The sequence below is a fragment of the Pteronotus mesoamericanus genome, unplaced genomic scaffold (genome assembly GCF_021234165.1).
Source record: "Pteronotus mesoamericanus isolate MK-2021 breed Mesoamerican mustached bat unplaced genomic scaffold, CSHL_Meso_final contig_46, whole genome shotgun sequence".
Taxonomy (NCBI): Eukaryota; Metazoa; Chordata; class Mammalia; order Chiroptera; family Mormoopidae; genus Pteronotus; species Pteronotus mesoamericanus.
The window spans coordinates 9,758,581-9,779,541 of NW_026555170.1; the positions used below are offsets into that span (position 1 = coordinate 9,758,581).

At 42.9% G+C, this 20,961-nt stretch overlaps 1 protein-coding gene across 5 annotated transcripts in view; it reads left to right on the forward strand.

The window, feature by feature from the left end:
* The first annotated feature begins 10,910 nt into the window (after positions 1-10,910).
* Positions 10,911-20,961, forward strand: part of NPAS3 (neuronal PAS domain protein 3) — an 853,586-nt gene continuing 843,535 nt past the window's right edge. For 2 of the 5 annotated variants that reach the window (XM_054577926.1, XM_054577927.1), the window contains exon 1: positions 10,911-11,068. In XM_054577926.1, the coding sequence (XP_054433901.1) occupies positions 10,911-11,068 (158 nt within the window). Of the gene's footprint in view, positions 11,069-15,099; positions 15,421-20,961 lie in introns of those variants that run through there. The other 3 variants (XM_054577928.1, XM_054577929.1, XM_054577930.1) reach the window with 2 other exon arrangements.

Below are 20,961 nucleotides of genomic sequence, written 5' to 3' on the forward strand. Positions count from 1 at the left end.
ACCACAAAAAGGTATACCTGTGACAGATACAGCTACTCTGAATGTGACACATAATTTTGCATCCTTATATCATATGTTTCCCATATTATGCTGAAGTTTAAGTCTCCAAATATTATTTTGAATTATTTGTTAGTCTCTTCCTCTGTTTCAACAGTACCTCTGCCAGAATTTGGAAGGTATTTTCTTTCATTGATATGGAAGGAACACTGATTTTAAGATGGGGATCTCATTTCCTTTTTCTTACCCTCTCAGTTTTTCCTACTGGCTTTAGTCTTTTCTTTAACTTTTATTAAGACATCTGGAAGTTCAGAAGGCTGAGAGAATTTTTCTTTTAAAAAGGAAAACTTGCCTACCAGCCAATTTTATATTTTTCCCCAAGCACTCAACAGTCTAATCTTTTTCCCATTTAAAATGAGAAAGAGTTTAGCAAAAATTGACTTGGTGTTAGGTCAGGAGCTTCAGGAAGCTCTAATCTCAGTGACAGCTTTAACAAACCAATCCCGCTCTCCGGCTTCCTGCATATGGAACAGGGCCTGCCTTCTGGCCCTCCAGGTAGGAAAGTTAGGCTCTAAAGCACATCTGTGTTCACTTTTTCTTTCGGTTTTCTCTTCTGTACTTTCAGGATCTTCAGTCTTTGCAATATATTCTCTACTCTTTTGAGAAGCAGAAGAACTTAGAAAGGGAATCGGACTTGGTTGCCTTTGAAATATTTGCTCTGGTTTTACTATCTGTGCAGCACCCAAATTGGTAATATTTGAAAATGTCTTGAAATTTTGAATCTTAAAAAAAATATCGTTTTGTTTTTTTCTTTTCATGGAAGAAACCAATGCCATAATTTTTTTTAGGCTAAGCAGGAGAGACTCTTGCCTCAGAAAGAGATAGTATTATAATTATGTGTGACATCATTCCTCGGATACTAGTAATGATCCATGTCAGTGGCCCTCGAATTTTAGGGTGCATCGTAATCACCTGGAAGACACACTGAAATTTAGATTTCTGGTTTCTACTCTCAGAGTTGTTTATTCAGTAGGTGGGGGTGGAGAATCTGCAATTCTAACAAATTTCCATGTTGATGACGATGATGGTCTGGGGACTGTACTTTGAGAACCACTGATCTATACCATTGCTATCATTTACACAATCGAAAAAAATTTAAATCTAAAATTTATATGAGTGTTTCTAATTGAACTAGAGTGTTATGAGCATTTATAGCATAACTTAATGACCTAAGTAAGGAAAGCAAAAAACCAAATATATTTTAGGACAAACAATTATCAAGATATAAAAACTGTCACTTAGTTTCTCAAGCTGATTGATAGTATTACATTCTTTTGTTTCTTCAGGAAAAATACATGTGGATAAAATACATTTATTCATAAAACAGTAACTGGCAACTAAAAATATAGGCTGTTTTAGTTGTTTTTATTTTTCTTTAGTTGTCCCCAGCACTTACTGGAGTCCGTGAAATTTATAAGGTTTTTCCATTTGTAAAGGTGGGGCTAATAACATTACTTTGTAGAGTTGTTATGAAAGGTGAAAGAGTATGTATAGAATGCCTAACATAGTGCCTGACTAGTAGCAGATCCACACAAAATATTAATTGTTTATTATCATTTCTTTACCCATGTTAATGCTATTAATCCTTTGTGGGTATTTTTTTTAAATGTGTTATACTCTGAAAAATCAAGAAATAAGACAGGGAGATACAAATTATTTTAACATGGCATTATTTTCTATTAGAAATTGAAGAAATTGGGTATTTTTTTTTTTTTACAAAATAAGAATCAGAAAGTAGGAATAACGCCTTCAATGCAGATGAGGCATGTTATTTTAGACTATTACTGTCAACTCAAATTTTTTGACTCATACTATTCCCAGATCCATGTAATAGCATCAATAATAGCCTCCACCTAGAAGTATGTTTGCGTGTCAGGCACTAGGCTGAACACTTTATTGTTTACCTTATTTCATCCCTGTAACAGCCCTATGAAGTTGTCTTTTCTGATTTATATAGATGTTTGTTTGATGCTATCTCCTCTTTTCTATGACAAAAACTCCACATGAGCAGTAGCTTTGTTTTGCATGCCTCTGTAGCCCCATGGCTTCAGAAAACACTTGGCATATAGTCGTTGCTCAAGGAGTATTTTTTAAAATAAATGTATGCATCAATGGAAGGAAATAAATAAAAGGAACTCTCCCCTACGAGGTTAGTTTACCTGAAGTCCCCAGCCGGTTAAAATCCAGGGGCTCTAACTCAAGTTTTTCCTTTCCAGACCCCCAATATACACTGCAGACATGAGCCTTTCCAAACTATCATTAGAATGTCTGAGTTTCTCCCTAACTTTCAAATGTTATTTAAAAAATTAACAACTGTTTGTATAATATTGAAATGTGCTTGAAAAGAAACCTAGGGTTTAGATAAAAGTTTAAAATCAGCCCAACTTGAAGGCTGAGAGTCTTTGGTAGAGAATGGTTGGAGGGAGCAAGTTATTTTATGGATGTATCTTGTCTTTGTGCAGAACAATATGGTAAATGCTAAGACATCTGAGATTACCAACGGGAGGTTTTCTTCATTCTCAAACTGTTGAATGCCTGCAGTCATTCCCTCAATGGAAAGTGTGATAGAGGCTTCCTGGATTCCATGTCCATTCTATATCCTACAAGCATAAACATAATGATAGGATTATCTTAGTCCTTGATACTCCTCCCTCATATTCTTAATATTGGCCAAAGGAACAATAGTGACCACATTACTATTGAATAAATATCTGCATGTTTGCCTGGGTTTAACTTTTTTTGGCATAAATCAAATGAGTATTACACCTCCTAATACAAAATTTCTTATACTGGAATTCTTAAAAATTTGTCATCTTCATCCTTTTAACAAAAGGAAAAGTGTAATCACATTTTATTCTTATATCCCCTTCCCTTTGGCTTCAATGGCAATCAGAAATGCATCTTTGTCATCTTCATTGGTGCATACTTCAGAATATGGTTATTATATCTCAAATAAATACTGTTGGAAACTAATCCTCATTAACTTCAATGAAGAGTTTCTTCTAATATTTTAGTTTCAGATTAAGTGGATTTATTTTTGTCTCTTAATTTCAAGTGGATTTGAAGCCCAGGTTTATGCATAATAAAATGGAGTACCTTTGTCTTGGACCATCTACTTTGAAACATTTACATGAGAGAGAAATAAATTTCTATTTATATAAGCAATTATTAATTTGTGTTTTTGTCATACAAAGCTGAAGTAACTTCATATACAGTGTATTTTATTTCTATTATGTTCAATACTTCCTTTTAGAAAAAGTTAAAAAAGGAGAATATCATCATAAGCCAAGATTTTTGGCAACAAGGAAATTTCTAAGTGAAACTATTTTGTATCATTTTACAAAATAAGATTGACAAAACTTTGAAATTTGAACAATTTAAGTGTTTTCCCTCTTATATGATGTTATAACTCTCAATGAATCTTCCAGTTTATACTTTTCTTTGGCTACAACCATACAGATCACTTTTGGGGAGGAATCATTTCCCAAAGTAAGTGAAATCAAAAGTCATGTTAGCATCTTAGCTTTGTGCAGAGGTACACAGGTAACATATCTCTGATGCATATGCTTTCTTTATTCCCCTGAGATACAAACACTGCAGCGTTGTCTCTGTAAATAAATCAGCTAAGAAGCTGCTGCTTCTAGAAATTTCATCAAAATATGTCTGAGAGTTGGGATAGAATTCCTGGACAAGATTACTTTAAATTTTATAATAAATGGTTAATTCTTCAGTAGTTTATCATCTTTTTGAGATATGCCTTTGGTTATGAATCACTAATAACAAATAATTATTAAACTTCCAAATGTTAAGTTACTCTTACGTGTTCTGTAGCCTGAGCAGCTGTCCAGGGTACTTAAATAAAATTAATTACTGTAAATACCTAAATTATAGCTCTTTCCCTCTTTCTTTTGGATTCTGGGTTTGGGGAAAGTGAATATGCTTTGCACAATTCAGTTTTTATCTCCATTTTGAACAAGACTTTGAAATTCCCCAATCTGAGAATAATGATAAACAATGAAGTATTTGTGGTAAACCATGTTAAAAACATTGTACAACACTTCTTTGAAAACAGTGTTATAATGTTTTCCTGATGGTATAATATGATTAAATATTATGTCTTTAAAAATTATGAGCTTAAAGGAGATTGGCTCCAACAGGCCCCCAGTGAAAAATTTTTTCATCTAAATTCCTAGAAGGTGGTCACCCTGTTCTGCTAAATTATCTCTCAAGCCAGGGAGGCTCAGCACTTCCTTCTTCATGTTCTGAATAGTGGAAACTTCTTTCTGCTATGGAACTTAATCTGGCTCCTTATGTGTCTCATCTTTGTGTCCTTCTGGAGCACCACTCTGATTTTTTTGTATTTCTATCATTTTCTTGGAGAACAGAAGGAAAATTAAGTTCCTGGCCCGAACTTCAACATTAAGTATTTACATTTTTTTTTGCTCAAAACTATAACCACTCTTTAGATGACAATATAAGAAAACAAAGTACCTTTTTCTGTGTTTTCATGAAATTAAAATCCTAAGTACACTATTCGTAAGAATTCATGATTTTATAGAAGACAATACCTAACCGCAAAGTGCAAGTTCTCAAAGTGCAAGTTCTCAAAGTGTGGGCTGATGACCTTTTCTGTATGTTCATGAGGTCAAAACTATTTTATAATAAGACTAAGACATGATTTGCCTTTTTCATTGTGGATGGATGAACTGAGAGAGTGAAAGCAATGGTGAATAAAACCACTTGATCTTTAGCCTGAATCAAGGCTAAGTATTCCAAACTATACCAGTAGTCATTGTATTCACCTCTGCTATATTCAGAGTAAAAAGCTGCCAGTTTCTTTTCAGAATGTCTTTGATGAAACAGTAAAAATTGTTAACTTTATTAAATCTGGACCCTTGGACACATATATTTTTAAATTTTCTTTGTGATGAAATGGGAAGTACACATTCTGCTGCATATCTGTAAGTATCTCAAAAAAAAAACAAAACCCAAAAACTTTGCCACTGTTTGAGTTCCAAGCTGAACTAGCCAGAGTCCACATTATAGATAACTTTAAGAAATTGCCTCTTGTTGAGTGTGGATATAATAGCAAAGAAGAATATCCGTAATTAAATAACTTGTCCTGACCACTCAGTCAGTGTGCTGCCAAGTCAGGATCTGGGTCTCGACCTCCCATTCCAACCCTCTATCATGAACACTGCAGCTCAGTGGTTCTCAAATATGGTGCCTGTGCCAACTGTATCAGTGTTACCTAGGAATTTGTTGGAAACGCAAATTATCAGGGCCACCTCAGACCTACTGGATAAGATCCAGTAAAGATAAGGCCCAGAAATATGTGTTTTAATTAGCGCTTCTTGTGATTCTGCTGCACACTAAAGTTTGCGAATCACTCTTCTAGGTGAAGAGACATGACAGTTAAATAAAAACAGAATGGTTGACTCAGCCCATAGTATAATTTGTTTGATTTGTTGTGTGATTAGGTTTATAAAATATCCTATCCTACGTAAAATAAGAAATTTGAGTACAAATTCATCTGGTATGGTTGGTTTCATTTTGGGGAAAAAAAATGGATTCAAAGCAATTAGTCACTCCTTCAATCAGCCTGGCCCTGGATTAATAATTTTACAATTGACAAGAAAATTCAGTAAAGAATAGAGTCCATTGGCTTCATAAGAATTCCTACCTAATGGAACCAAATCAAACAGAAATAAAATTTCCACTTAGCACTAGGTATACTTTTCATGGAAACAAAACGTAGTGTGGGCTGTTGGATCTGTGGTGTGAGTACTTACTCACATCTCAGTGACTCCATGCAAATCCCGCGTATGCTAATGGTAACAGAAGAAGAAAATTAGAACCAACATTTGGGGCTCCTTAATAATGACAGGTAGATTTTAATTGTCTCCTAAAAATGAGACATAATTCAACTCCAAAATTAATTCCACTCTCATGAAAATATAAGCAAAAGCAATTTCAAGATTGGTCTTTAAAGACAAATTAATCTTTTGAATATGTTGAGAGTATTTAGTTATTTCACATTTAAGTCTAAGATTAGCTTTAGTTAGATTCTATTGATTTGCACATATTTTGGAATAATATGTGCCATGATGTGTGAATATTTTAACTAAAAATAAAACCATGGATTTGAGACCCTTTCCTACTCATCAATTAAAAAGAACAATTTCTTTTCCCCTACTGCCTGCTGCTGACTTAAAAAAAAATAACTAAAGGATTTTCCTTGCTCTTTAACTAAACCTCTTCTCTTTCTAGATATATATTTATGAAATCATCTGAGAATTAGTTTAGTATAATAGCTTGAGATATTCAGTGTTTGATATAGGCTGTATTAATATGAAAAAATCATCAGTGTTATTCCTATATATTGTATATAGGCATACATATATTATAAATAATGGTTTATTAGATATTTTCTCTTAATTCCTTAGTTTCTCTTCTCAAATATCAAGAAAGACTATAATGCTAAGTTTATGTTATATTGTTCTCTCCTGACATTACAGTTTTGCTTTTGAATGAATTACAGGACATATTAAAAGCATGGCAAATTTAGTAGTAAGAGGTTGAATTCAATTTAGATTGAGGAGCAAAGATGAAAATTGTTAAAATCAAATATTTAACTCCTTTATGGAACATAAAATACTCCCAGGATACAGAGGGACCTTAGTTTTAGCTCATGGCTCTTCTTACAATGAAGGCTCATCTCTCTGATTGTTATTAATTGTCACATGGGATTTTTTTAGTAGAAAACATTTTTATATATTTTTTCTACTAAAAGTCTCTTGTTGCAGCATGATCACTTCAATAAAACATTTGACATTTCAGAGTAAAACACTTCTTACCTTATTTGTTACATATCATATTTCCATTCTCTTCATTTGGTTTTGCTTTAACTTATCCTGATCTCTGCATATGGTTTTATTTTCCTCTCAAATATCTGACCAAAGCAAAGCAAAAATTAGGTACAAAAAAGTTTTGTAGCTTCTCTCTTCTACCTGTCACTGGAAGCTTCTGAGCCACTAGTGAAAATTCAAAGTAAAATCATTTAACTTGAAGTGGATGGAAATGAATTTCCAGAGAATAGATATTTTTATCATACGAGCAAAAGGCACAGTTGTATGCTGGCCTGAGGATGGAGATGTAACTGTAATTGTGATAGATGTGTAATATTATATGTATGCATTCAGGTTTAAAACAGCAGAAAAAGAAAAATCTATATCTACATACACTAATATGTAGATTTCAGAGGAGGGAGAATGTGAAATGAGAAAGTATACAGTTAAATGCTAACTGCAGCCCTTTTGGTTGGATGAGTGCCAGAGCAACTTTCAAAATATTTCAAAACAGCTGCCAGCATGTAAAGATTTTAACTGAAGGAGCGGAGTAATGAAATCTGAATCACTAATGAGTGAATTAACTTATATTTTGCTTAAGGTCTTTAATGAACATGGAGATAAGCAGATCCAATAAGGAATTTGTCTCTCATGCATGCAGACCAAACTTCCAGAACTGTGCATGTAGGACAAACTTCTGAAACAGACTTATATGCATTCTAAGGTAACCTACTGTGCAAGTCTTCTTTGAGTATTCTATGTATTTCTATTATAGAAAAGAAAGTTTCTGGAGAGCAGGAGTCATATTAATTCTCTTAAATATGGGTTGTTGAAAGCTCGGAATTTTGGAGTTGAATGTGTTCATTAAACTCTATTTTAATGTTATATATGTTATATAGTACAATTGAAGTAGCTTCAGCATATCTAGTTTTAAATGTCTAACAACAGATCTCATATATTTTTTTAGTTGGGACAATTGTGCCCTTTGGGCTTCCAAGAAAAGCTTGCCCTACAAAAGGGAGGGGAAGCTGGACCATATATTTCTGCATCAACTATTCTATAAAGTAAGTAGTTTAAAAAATATAATCCTTGGTCTTTTCTATTCATAGAACCGGTATTGAAACAAAGAATGGTGATATTATCTGTAAATATAACTCAGTGTTGATTGCACAGAAGGACTTTAACAGGGAAAGTAATTTTCTAAAAATTCTGCCCTTTGGCCAAAGAGGGTTCTCTGGCTTTGGCATCATTTAGCACATTGGGACTGGCTCAGGATCAACAGGACCCAGGCTGGGATGTTGCAGTCCACTGCTGGAGTTCAGCTACACATGGAATCAGGAGCCACTTGCTAGAAGCCACCATCAACTAGTGGCCAAGATATCAGGGGGCAGGCACAGCACCACCCCGCAATGACTCAACAGTGCTGACAAATGCTATTTTATAGAAAGCCACTGCCTCCATCTGTGTTTATCTTTAGCCTGTTTACCAGGTTTCCTTTGGCCTACAGTGCTGCAGTCCTTGTCCTGTGCAGTCAGAGGAGAACTTTTCCCAGCCCCTAAAACATTCCTGATCCCTCCAGAATTGGCATGGACTTGTCTTTTCTTTCAACAGGAAAGCCTGCGCACAGCCAAGAGAGATTTGAGATCTCCTCCTCTAATCCGGCCCTGAGGATGAGAGGTGAGGAGGGGAGCGTGCAGAGAGGTAAGTTAACCCGCAAAGCCTGGCCGCGGTGGCCCTCCGAGTGGAAAGAGGACCAGATCCTCACAGGGCGGCTTTCCACCTACCCAGGACCTCCAACCAACCCTCTCACCCCCCGCCCTTGTCCAACGACCTTTGTTTGGCCTTTGAACAGGTACCTCCGAATGAAACGCCGTTAAGCTAGAAAATGACCCCGTCCCAAAAAGGAGGGAGTCAGGATCTCAGTTAGTTTTAACTAGTGGGATCCCTAGAACACGCCACAGATGCTCATTACGATTCTTTTTACGTGCAACATGTGGGGGACGAAGCAGTTTCATATCTCCTGATATTATCTGCCGTCCAAAGCATTTTCTTTGAGAGGAAAATGGAAACGCAGCTGCGCCGCGGACCCGGCCAGCCAGAGCTGGGGCTCCCTCCCTCTGTCTCCCTGCGGCTGCGGGCGGCTCCTCCGGAAACTGACTCGGGTTAGGGGAGCGCAGAGCCGGCCTGGGCCGGCGCGGGACGCCGCCGGGGCGCGGACGGGCCTTTGTACAGTTAAGCTTTTTCCTGGGAGCCATGAGGATGGAAGGGGACTCCCAGGTCTGCAGCTAATGCAGACGTCTGGTCCTTAGACCGCGTGCGGGGACACTGTCCTTGGTCTCTACCGCGATTGGCCTTGGCAACTTCTGACCAATCTGTCCTATCCCTCTGGGTCCGAGCTGGGCGGCTGCGCCCCAGGCTCAAATGGTTAAGCAGGTGCCTGCCCGGCGAGGCGCTGTGGGTGGAGGGCCGGGGCGGCAAGACCGTCGCCACCGCGGTCCGCCAGCCCAATTTGTCCCCCGGCTGCCGGGCCAGAGCCTCGGCGCGCAGCAGAGAAAGGTGAACCAGATAGGGAACCAGCGGCAGCACCGGCAAACCGGGTCCTGGGTGCGGGAGCCCAAGAGGAGTGGAGCCCAAGCCCCGCGTCGCTCAGGGACTGCACCATCTCTCGGCCTGGCAACTCCGGTCCCGGCTCTAGACCCATAAGAAAGACGAAGGAAGTGGGACAACATGGGGTCCTGGGCATGGGGTGGGGGGACCGTCCACTCTCACCTCCCCCACCTAGTCAGCCGAAAGTGCAAGTTGTGATTATAAAGGCGCGCCCACACCACGAGCATCCCTCCTCACCCCCCTAAGGAAACACTGATGTAACAATGTGGAGAAGTAACTGGGAGACGCGAGGAAATAAACGCACGTGTTTTCTCTTTTTGTTTCCCCGGTGGTTGGAATTAGCAGAGTTCTCTTCAGTTGTGGCTGCGAATTTATTTGTTTTATCTTTCGAAAGGGGCGTATAGAGATAGATCATTGTGTGTGGGTTGCGGGGGGGCGGGCACGCTCGGATACCTCTAGCTGGACCTACAGTTTCCACCTCGTAAGTTGGTCCGAGACCAACGCGCCCGCCCACCAGGAGCGAGGAGAGTCCCTTCTAAAGGGAACAAACTCTCCATTGCACAAAAGCGGCTTTTTTCTCTCCCTCCTCCTCTGCACACCATCTCTCCTCGATAAGCATCAAGTTCTCCGGTAGTCCAACTTGAAGTTGGCAATCCCAGTGCTGCTTGGTGTGCAGAAGACTGGCAGGAAAGGGTCCCGGCTGGGAGGGGAGGCTCTCTGCGCCCCCATTCCTGCACACGCGGGCTGGAATCCAGGTTGCTGGAAGCGGCGGGAGGCTCGAGCCTGCCTGGATTGTGGTGGTTATTCCTCTAGAGGAAAGAGGGGATAGAGAGCGCTTGTCTTGCACTTTGGGTCGGAAGTGCGTGCGTGTGTGTGTGTGTGTGTGTGTGTGTGTGTGTAGGGGGCGGGAAAGAAAGGCACTCTCCGCTGCCTGTCATTCCCATGCACCGGCCAAGTCCTCGCCAAGCCTCCCGGTGCATCCTTCCTCCGCCACCCCCTCCCCTTCTTCCCTCAGCTGGGCTCGCGCGGCGCAGCCGGAGCAGCCAGTGAGAGCAACATCCTAGAAAGAGGGGGGAGCACCACCGCCCCCCCAAAGAGAAAAAAGGCCCCACCCTGACACGTTTTGCAGTTTGCAAGTCCCTCGCACCCCGCCACCCCCGCACCTCCTCCTCCCGCTCGCGGTCCCCCCACCCCAGTCCTCTGCGCGCACATCAAAGCTCCTCTCTGCCGCGCTCAGTGGCCGCGGCTCACTAATGGGATTGCAGGCTGGTGCCTGGCTCCGCTGCTGCCGCCGCCGCTGCTCGCGCTGCTGCTGCCGCCGCCGCCGCCGGAGCCCCAGCCCGAGCCCCCGCCAGCCCGAGCCCAGAGCCGCCGCGCCCAGGGGCCGAAGCCGCGGCGATGATCCGAATCTTTCCGGATTTCAGCGTGCAGGTGACGGCCGCAGCGGCTGGCGGGGCGGCCGCGGGGGTACCGGCCGGCGCGGGCATGGGGAGGGCCAGCGCCGCGGCCAACGGCACCCCGCAGAACGTCCAGGGCATCACCTCCTACCAGCAGCGGTGAGTAGTCCCACCTGGGCTGGGAGAGTGCCCCCCACCTCGGGGTGCCGGGGTGGGACTCACTTTGCCTTCTGTTTTATGCCTTAAAACCCACATGCACATCGCTAGGGCTCACTTTGCTTGCCCCTTGTCCTACAGATGAGAAAGAAAAATATATTTCACAGTCCTGATTGAAAGGCACTCCGATGTGCTGGCAAAGTGAAATCATCTTTTTGCCTTCTGCCCTGCCCCAAATCCAGAGCCTCAGCCCCGCGTAGCCAAAGAGTTGCAGCGAAGTCTGAGACACCGCACAAGGTGCTTTTGCAAAGTTTGGGATCCCTGTCCCCTTCAGAGGTATTTTCTCAGTGCCTCTGCCGGGTGCGGACTGGTGCTGACGGGCAACCAGGGCGGCAATTGATCACCGGAGGCTGATTGATCATTTGTTTCCAAACAGAATAGGAACGATTTTCACGTGTAGCTGCAGACTTGCAATTCTACATAATAGTGTTACCGTGTCACCTGTTACTACAGGGAAATACAGCCTGAAATCCGAGTCTCCTCGCGCTGTTAAGTATTCATCTGAAACGCTTTATAATGCAAATACCTAACATTCAGAGATGCGAGTTAGGAAGCAAAAGGAAGCAAATTTTACAAAGTTAGGCTAGGTGGTGAGAAACAAGCAAGTTTTAAAGTATGATTTGTTTGCATTTCTCCCAAATGTTTATAGAGTTTTTAAAAATGTGACTTTTTGGCGTTGAAATAATAAACGTTCTTTGATTCAGTTAGGAAAAACAGGGGGAAAATTACCATCACCAACGCCCTAGAACCCTAAAGTTTTTCCTTAAGGACAACTTGTGATGTTCCAAGATTTTATGGAAAATGTAATCACAAAGATATGGTGAGAAAAACTAACAATGTAGTATGAAAGGTAAGCTTCCCGTGTGTGGGGCTCAGTTTTTTTAGAAGATGAAGAAAAAAGGAACACATGAAAATGTGAAATTAAATATTTGTGTTTCCCAGATTGCACACGATTAAACATCTGAGAAATTTGCCAATGGCATTTGACTTAAAATATACACAATGCATAATTCAAACAACAGTTCCTATTTTTACCTTGTATTTCAAACTTCATTGATTTGAGAACCTTTGATTTGAACCAACAGTGTTTAAACTGAAAAGGTTAAGATAATCTATCACTGCCATATTTTGTGCCTTCTAACCAATGGCCCAGCCACCAGAGGAGATTTTGCATAACACGTTGAGTGTTTTCCAAGTTGATGCCCAATGTTGCAAATATTCTGTAGAGACTTCATTATATGCTCTGAGTACTGTCAGAAGTTTTAAAAAGAGTCTTGGAAATAATTCAAAAAGAGGGTGTTCCTTGTACAGAGATTTTTTTCTTTAAATTATTCTAGCCTTGTTTTACTTCAGTGATTACAAGAACCTTTAATACAAAAGATCTGGGAATCTTTCAAACATAAAGGACTGAGAAAAGAATTCGATTTTTTTCATAGTTCAGGTATTTTTTTTTTTGTCATTATAAAATATTTAAATGACAACAGACTCTGGTGGTCACTTTAACTAGGAAGTGCAGGCAATAGTCACAATAGTGTGGACTGTGAAGTAGGGATAAAGGGTCAGAAATGTCAGATGGCTTTTGGATAATTCCAGGGAATTCCAGGCATTGAGGGAGGCTGTGAATTCAGCCTGTGGGTTTGTTCTCAGTGTTAGTGTCCTTCACCAGGGAGATATTCCCAGGTCCAATTTCCCTGCAAATCAGGAGTATCCAGGGGTAACTCTCCACAGTTCCCTACTCCAACACTGAAAGCTCGCTGATGCTTTCCACCTTCATCTTTGAATTGGGGCCACTTCATCAAGTCACATAATCCCACTTCTAGTTCTAAGGACTAAAGCTTTAAAAATAATCAACTCTAAAATTTAGCTTTTGGGATATGTTATTCCCTTCCTCTCTTTCTCTGTTCTGTTCGGTTCTGTTCTAGCAGGGAAAAGAAGGTGCTAGCTGTGAAAAAGGTAGCCTTTGGTTTCTTTACTCTGATTTGATGACACCTGTTACTGCTTTTAGTTTTAGTTAATTTGGAGACAGGAGAGTGAGTCATGTGGGTCAAGATTATTGGCAGGTGTTTGAGGGAGGGTCTGAGCCAGGAGCAAAGTCTCTTCTCTTCCGGCACTTCATCCGGAACATAGGCCACCAACATGTTAGGTTTTAGAGGCTATGAGGGACGGACTTAATTTCTGCCTCAAGTTCTGGATATGATTGCTAAAGTGAATGGTGACACATCATTTTACCAAAAATATTTTTGCATTAAAAATTTCTGGGGAGTCTGATGAGGACGTGATGTGAATGGTGGTAGTGGTGGTCCAGGGGTGAGGGTCCCTGCAGAGTGGCCTGTTTGGAGAACACAAGCTCTTCTCATTTTTCATCTTTGGGCAGAAAAGCCCTGGGCTGGCTGTCCTGGAGTTGTCCAACTGGTGAATTTCCCTCCTCCCTGCCAGCCCATGTATCTTGGACTCAACACTCTCAAGTTCATTTCTTCAATCACTCTCATCTTCTACCTGTAGAGTGTACTCCAAAGATAATTCAAACACCATCATACAGATTGAACACCTCTGTTATGAAAAACACGTATTTTCAGTTTCCAACTCTGAACTTCACTTTACTGGAATGGTAGGTCCGAGTGGGACCCCTTTTCAGTTCTATTTTTTTTATTAAAAGTAAAGTGCAAAGCCTCACATAGGACTGATATTTTCCTCCTGGCTCTATCATTTATTCAAGTGCTTTGGGAGTCCTTTCCACTTTCCTAGTTGACACAGGACTAATCCAACTCTCTTCCCCCAAAGCTGCCAACAGCAAGTAGAGTGAGTTAGTGGAAAGAACGCTCTGACCAGGGTCTACCCAGGTAACAGGATTCCGGCATTGGTCCTGCACCCAGAGGCGCTTTCTCTAGGCCTCGCTGGACTGCAAAATGGGGAGCGCAGCTGGGCTCTATAGAACCCCCGGCCCATAGTTCGGGCCGATCCCGTCCCAGGTACCAGGAGCCCAGTCGGGAGTAGCGTTTGTGTGTAACTGCATTTCAAGTCCTGGGGATTCACATGTGAACCCCGGAGTCTAAAGATATGTGCGGGCCAAATGCAGATGCTCCTGCTAGGGAAAGGCAGCGGCTGAGAGCGCCGGGATCACAAGGTGCCTGTGCCGCTGCGCCCGCCCGCCGGGCTCTGGGGCCACCGGCTTGGCCAGCGCACTCCCACCCGCGTGTGTTTCCGCTGTCCCCGAAGGCGCGCCCTGGACGCTGTCCTGCGCGAGCCTGCTCCAGTGGCCTCCCAGTTCCTCCTCTCCTTCCCCCCTGGCTGTGATACTCCATAGAAGGGAAGTGTTCAAAACTGCAACTGAGTGGCGTTGTTGCGCCAGCAGCCGAGCTTCCCAGTCCCCGAGCGAGCGAGCGAGCGAGCGAGCGAGAGAAGAAGAGAGAGAGGGAAAGAGTGAGAGACGAAGGGGGAGTGGGGGAGAGGGAGGAAGGAGGAAGAGGGAGGAAGGGTGGGGGAAGAGAAGGGGGGTGTGTGTGTGTGTGTTTGCGTGCGAGAGCGCTTTGGAGCAAAGGAGCTGGAAAATGCCCAGAAACACTTTCACAGCGGTCAAGCTGGGAACCCCCTGCGTGTCCTCCTCCTCCCCGCCCCTCCTGGCGTAGGCCCCGACCGCCCCCCGCAGGAACGGTGTGTGCCCCACCTGCCACTGGCCCAGCTCTGGGTGGCGAGGGTGAGGGGTGACTGTGGGGGGTGTGGCGGCGCGCAGCGGTGAGAGCCCGGAGGCGGCGGGGCCCTGGGCCGGGCTGCCCGCGGGGCCGCGCGGCAGCCTCCCCCGCCGCCTCCCCCTCCGCCGCCGCCGCCGCCGCCGCCGCCGGTCGCTGTCTCCACGCTGGGCATGTCTTGGGAGCCGGAGCGGCCCGGGCCGCGGGGGCTCTGCGGCGCATGGACGGCGGCGGCGGCGCCCGGCGAGCAGGGGGAGCAGAAGGCGCAGGCGGCGGAGGAGGCGGCGACCTGCAGCGAGAGGCACCGGCGGCGCGAGGGGACGGCCGGCCGCCGGTGAGGCTCGGCCCCACTACTTTTCCGTAGCCTCCCTGCCTCAGCAGCACGGCCGCCGCCGCCAACACGGCCTCGGCCACGGCCACGGGCGCCGCTGAGCGCCGCGCACGCCCGCACTCACTCCCGCCACCCCACGCACACGCACACCCCCCGCCCTCCCCACACCCCCCACCCGGGAGGGGGAAGAGAGGCAAAAAGTAAGAGAGGAAAAAAAATAGCAGGAAGATGGCGCCCACCAAGCCCAGCTTTCAGCAGGATCCTTCCAGGCGAGAACGGTAACACTTTTCTGTTTATTGAACCTGCCGCCTGGGCGGCTGCTCCCGCCGCCTCCGCCGCCGAGGTGGCGGGGCTCGCTCCGCAGCCCGCCTCCTGGGCCGCGAGCCCGCGGGACCCGGGCTGCCGGCTTGCGGCGGAGCGCTCGCCCGCGGTCCCTGTGCGCATTGTCCGCCCGGCGGCGGCGGCGGCGGCGGCGGCGGCGCCAGGCTCTCCGAGCAGTTGCACCAGCTCGGCTCGGCTCGACTCGCTGACAGGAAAAAAAAAAAAAAAAAAAAAAAAGAGAGAGAGAGAGAAAAAGAAAGAAAGAAAGAAAATAAAAGAAAAAGAAAAGAAAAACAAACAAAAAAGAGAAGGGGCTGCTGTGTGCCGGGGAGCAGCAGTGAGGGTGGGGGCCGGGGGATCCCCGGGGCCGCCGCAGATCCCTTGGCAGCTGCTCTCTAGGAAGGAATGAGGCTGGGGAGGGGGAGGGCAGGCGGGCGAGAGGGGCGGAGGAGAGGAGGAGGAGGAGGAGGAGGAGGAGGCCGGGGGCGGGGAGCGCGGGCTCGCGCCAGGCCCGGGCTGAGTCGCCGTGGAGCCGTCTCCGCGCGGAGCTGCTAGGCCAGGCGAGGAGCCGAGCGGGGCGCGTGGCCGCTGCCTCCCGGCTGCCCAGGCTGCGCCCTTAGCCTCGGCAACTAGTGGGTCCCCGACTTTGCCCTCCGCTCTCCTTTTGCCCTTCTCTCCTCTCTCCCACCCCACCTGCCCACCCTCCCCACCCCCGCAGAAAAAGGAAGAATAAAGAGGAAAACCCCCCAATTCAAATAGGCAACCAAACAGCGAGATGTAAAATGTGCCAACAGTTGTAGCATCTGTGCCCCGTTAGTTACTGTTCTGGGATCTGTGTTTTAAAAAGTTCCTGGTGAGAATTGCATATCCAGGCAAGGAGCTCATCCCAGCATGTCTGTTTGAAGTTAGTTAAACTAAAGCCAAAGGGAAAGGGAGTTTGAATTCAAATTATCCCTCACCGTCCTTCCTACATGAATGGCGTTGTTAGGTTTCAGAGGAACTAAACACCCCCACGTGGTTTCCCCTCCTGCTGTCCACGCAACCTACTTTGTTTGGCATCGTTTTGCTATTAATTGGCAACCTCAATGACATTAATTGCGAATAGCATATTGGTTTGAGCAAAGTGATTATCTCTGTCTCTGAAGAGGAAATGCTCCACTGGAAGTAGGAAATGTTACTTCCATGGATTCATGAGGAAAACTAATAGAGTTAGATATATGTACCCCTCACCCCGCCCTCCGCAAAGATGTTTCCTTTCCTCCCAGGCTGAAATGAACTTGAAGATGAGGGAAGTTCTTAGTTGCAAAATTTAATTATTATTACACGGGCATTTTAATATTTGGTACAACATAACATTTAACCTATAGCTTATATCCAGAGAAAGCAAGGAGATAGTTAAACAAGGCGTTTATTTAAAAAGCTTTAGTTGCACTATTGCTTGTTTCCTTCATACAATGAGGACTTCAGAGTGATCAGGATTAAGGAAATAATTTTGTTAGGTAGGTACATACTAACTCGAAACTCTAGATAATGTCTATATAAATCATACACCTGAGAGTAAACCACACATAATCCAGCTTTTAGAGATGTTAAGTGGGTATAGCATTTGCTACTGAAAACTCATATAGCTGTAATGAACATTTAATATTAGTGTTTTATGAAAAATTTACATATCAAATACTTTTTTGATAGACAAATTTTATCAACATGACTTTGAGAGCTTTTGAAATCAGATTTTTATTTCCTTCCTTCCTCCCTCGCTTCCTCCCTTCCTCCCTTCCTCCTCCTCCTTCCCTGGTTCTGTGGGTTGTAGATGTATTTACTGGGATGGCCCCAGTAATCTCTCTAGCAGAAGCCTATTTGTGTGCCATTTTGGGAATTTCTCTGAGATAGGAATCTTGAAGATAGAATTAATTTCTAGAGGAAACTTCATAGCCTGTGCATGAGTGCGTTCTTTATCACCTGTCTCCATTTGGCATTCGAAGAAGGTAAATCAAAGTGCGCGATTTGTTATTCTGCTCCACTTGAGAGCTGAACTAAATAACACTTGGTCTGAAATTCTGATTGAAGTTGTAGGAGGATATACTGTATTTAATTTAATGCCCTTTAATAGCATCTTCTTGTTCAGCTCGGATGCTGTCATTTTAAAGGTTGAATCTGAGAAGGTTTAACCTGTAGGGAGAGGGAGGAGTAATAAGGAGGTAGGGGTGTAGAAGGAGCTGCATAGAGGAAGGAATGAAGGAGTTACAAACTAAATGTTTCAAATAGTAATAACCGCAGACTTGGCCCGGTATCCAAACAGTTGTTTTATGCCCTGAGGGTTCACTTTGTTTTTAGGGTTTTAAATGTTCTTAACACTTTAAGTGTAAACATTACACATGTCAGTTGTTTTGGTTTTGTAATGAGAAATGGTTAGTCAGATGGTTTGTTCAAGAGGGGTTTGTTTTAATAGTTACTTGTGAAGTAGAGTTATTTCACCTTGATGTTCACTTTGTGCCTGAAACTGGTTGGTTAGTAGTAGTATTTCTTAATAATGGTTGAACACAAATAGGTTTATAAAAGATGACTTTCTGTGAAAATGCTTTGTCAGAGACTTTTAAGCTTTTCATTTCATGGTCCACGTAAACTAATTACTAAAATTCTGTGGCGCACCAAAAAAATATATGTTTTTCCAATCTGACAAAAAAAAATAGGTATACTTTTGATTTATTCATGCTGGATGGCTACTGTTGTGTTAGTTGTCATTTTTTAATTTGACAGTCAAAGGGAAAAGAGGTTAATGCCCCTGACTAAACCGGCAGGTATTGCATGTTTTAAAAACTCTTGCAGCATGCTGGTTGATAATCACTGCTTTAAGTGATATTCTTTCACTCATTTAAAAAACTGTTTTCAAATCACTAATTTCATAAAGGCATTGATGGACACTATTCTTGACTGCTTTTCAAATATACCAGTAATAAAAAACTTACATAGAAAAATATCTTTTGAATTGTCTTACTATTTTTGAAATATCTGACCTGAGTAAAATAAGGCAGTAAAATATTCATTTCCTTCTAATAGTGCTTACGAAGTGAATTTTAGAAATGAAAAAACAAGTTGAAAACCTTGTATATTTAAACTTGTTTGACTTTTCTTTAAACTCCAATAGGTTGCAAATTATGTAGCACTACCAAAGACTTTTTCCACTATGTGGATGTATAACCAAGCAAATTGGACTGACAGAAGTGTCAAGCATGTGATATACCCATGCTGGTTTGCAAAGCATATTTCTGTAGCACAGAGCTTTTGGTTCAAAAAGTAAAGGTGGTGGTGGAGACTTTTGGGGAGGCATTTCTTTCTACAGTGTAAGCTTAAACACAGAGTGATAAATGATGATATGCGTTGTCTAACACTTGCTTATATATAAATAGCTCCACAAGATTGCTTAAATGATAATCGAAAATATGAAATAGGATGGCCTTCATATCACAAGGCCAAGGGTCTACAAATGGAAAAACTGAAATAATGAAATATTTCCAAGGCAACAGACTGTCAACAAGAACTGTAATGCATGGGCATATCATGGAACCACCAGAGAGGATATTAGGTCGTGTAGCTCCAGAGCCAGGAGTTATAATGATCTTTATTATGTAGCACCCTCCCACATTACAACATCGTTTCATATTTCCAATTTCTAATTTATCAATTAAGAAACATATAGCTACTCCAAATCTGTAATGTGCCAATTACTAGGTTTGATTTGTTACAATGAGCAAACTTGAATTCTATGTTATTTGATGCTTTTGGTAAAAAAAAAAAAAAAAAAAAAAGTTACATGAGGTAGTTTTAGTACCTAATGGTATCGTGAGTAAAATTTAGGTCCCTGGGTCTTTACATGTTCTTGGAAATACGACTTTTATTTTTACTTAAAGTTATGTGAGAATACTTTAACTCTCAGCAATAAATTGGTAAGAATTGCATTGCAGCTTAAATAGAATCTAATGATTGGAATAGCTTGATATTTTTAGTGATATGAAGTTTGATTTCCCCCCAGAATTCTTCTACATGATGGTTGCCCCTACAGTAGAGCTATGTTATAGGAATATCAGGATTTCCATGAACCCCTTGACTCTTTTGCTCTGCCCCTGATATTAGACTGGAATCCACTGGCTTGTTCAAATTGCATGTATATGGCTTGTTCACATTGCATGTATTTAAAGCAGGACCTGAAGTCCAGAATTCCCTTGCTCTGTAGCGAGATTTTCTACAACAGTATATATATGTGTGTGCGTGTGTGTGTATATGTATATATAGGCATATATACACACAACAGTATAGACATGCATATATACATGTGTATGAATGTGTATATATGACACACATATCTATCAATCTATCTATCTACCTACCTACTTACCTATGCAGAAAGTAGCCAGCCAAGTAATATGAAAACCAGAGATGTTTACTGAAGAAGATACAAGATACAATAAACATCGTACATAGGACAATGCTGCCTCAGACCCCTTCAAAGTGTCAAAGAGGCACCTTAGGACCTCACACAGTTCTCCCAATTGCCATCAGCTGCCCTGTCGTATTTTCCTGAATCTCATTGATGGTCTGAAATCTCTTTTGTAGAGGAGGCTGAGTTACCTGGGTGGTTTGATGTTTTGCCAAAAAAACTCTGCATGAGACGTGATGTGAGTGGGCATGTTGTCGTGATGAAGCTGCCAATTACCAGTTTCCCATGGCTGTGGCCTTCTGAATCATCCAAATAGTTTCCATGGACGAATGTTCAAGCTTAATGCAAAATCTGATGCAGATTTATTGCATTACTTGCTCAGTCATTTTGCATGTGATGGCCACACAGTACACATGCTCAGTCAGCAGTGTCTACCACCCCGACTGACTAGTACAGTGAAGTCATCACTGTTCACACGTGCACATTCCAGTCCACTCTCCTTGGCTGTTAGGTTACATCCGTGTTGTGAAAACTGTTCCTGTTATGTTAACAGTGGTTGAACTTTTTCTGGACAGACTCCTGTATTTGGAAATCCTCACTTTGTGGGTAGGCAGGGGGTGGTGATGAAGGCAGTGTAGCTTTTATTTAGTTATTTTTTTCAGGCCGTGGAGCTTCGTATTCTGTGGGATATTTGTGGGAGATGTGTTATGAAGATTTCTAAATCACTCCTAGTAATGTTCCCCCCCCTCTGTGAACTTCCGTAAGTGCTTGAATTGATTTTTTAATTTATTTTTAATTGTTATTCTATTACAGTTGTCCCCATTTCCCCCCCTTTGCCCTCCTCTGTCCAGCCCACCCCCTGCTCCCACAGTCAACCCCGCACTGTTGTCCATGTAACGGGTCACTCATACATGTGCTTTGACTAGTCCCTTCCCCTTCGCTCCACCCTTATTTTCCTCCCCCTACTCTGGCCACTCTTGATCTCTTCCATGTTTCTATGTCTCTGGTTCTATTTTGCTTGTTAGTTCTTCAAAAAATTAAGAATGGAACTGCTTTTTGA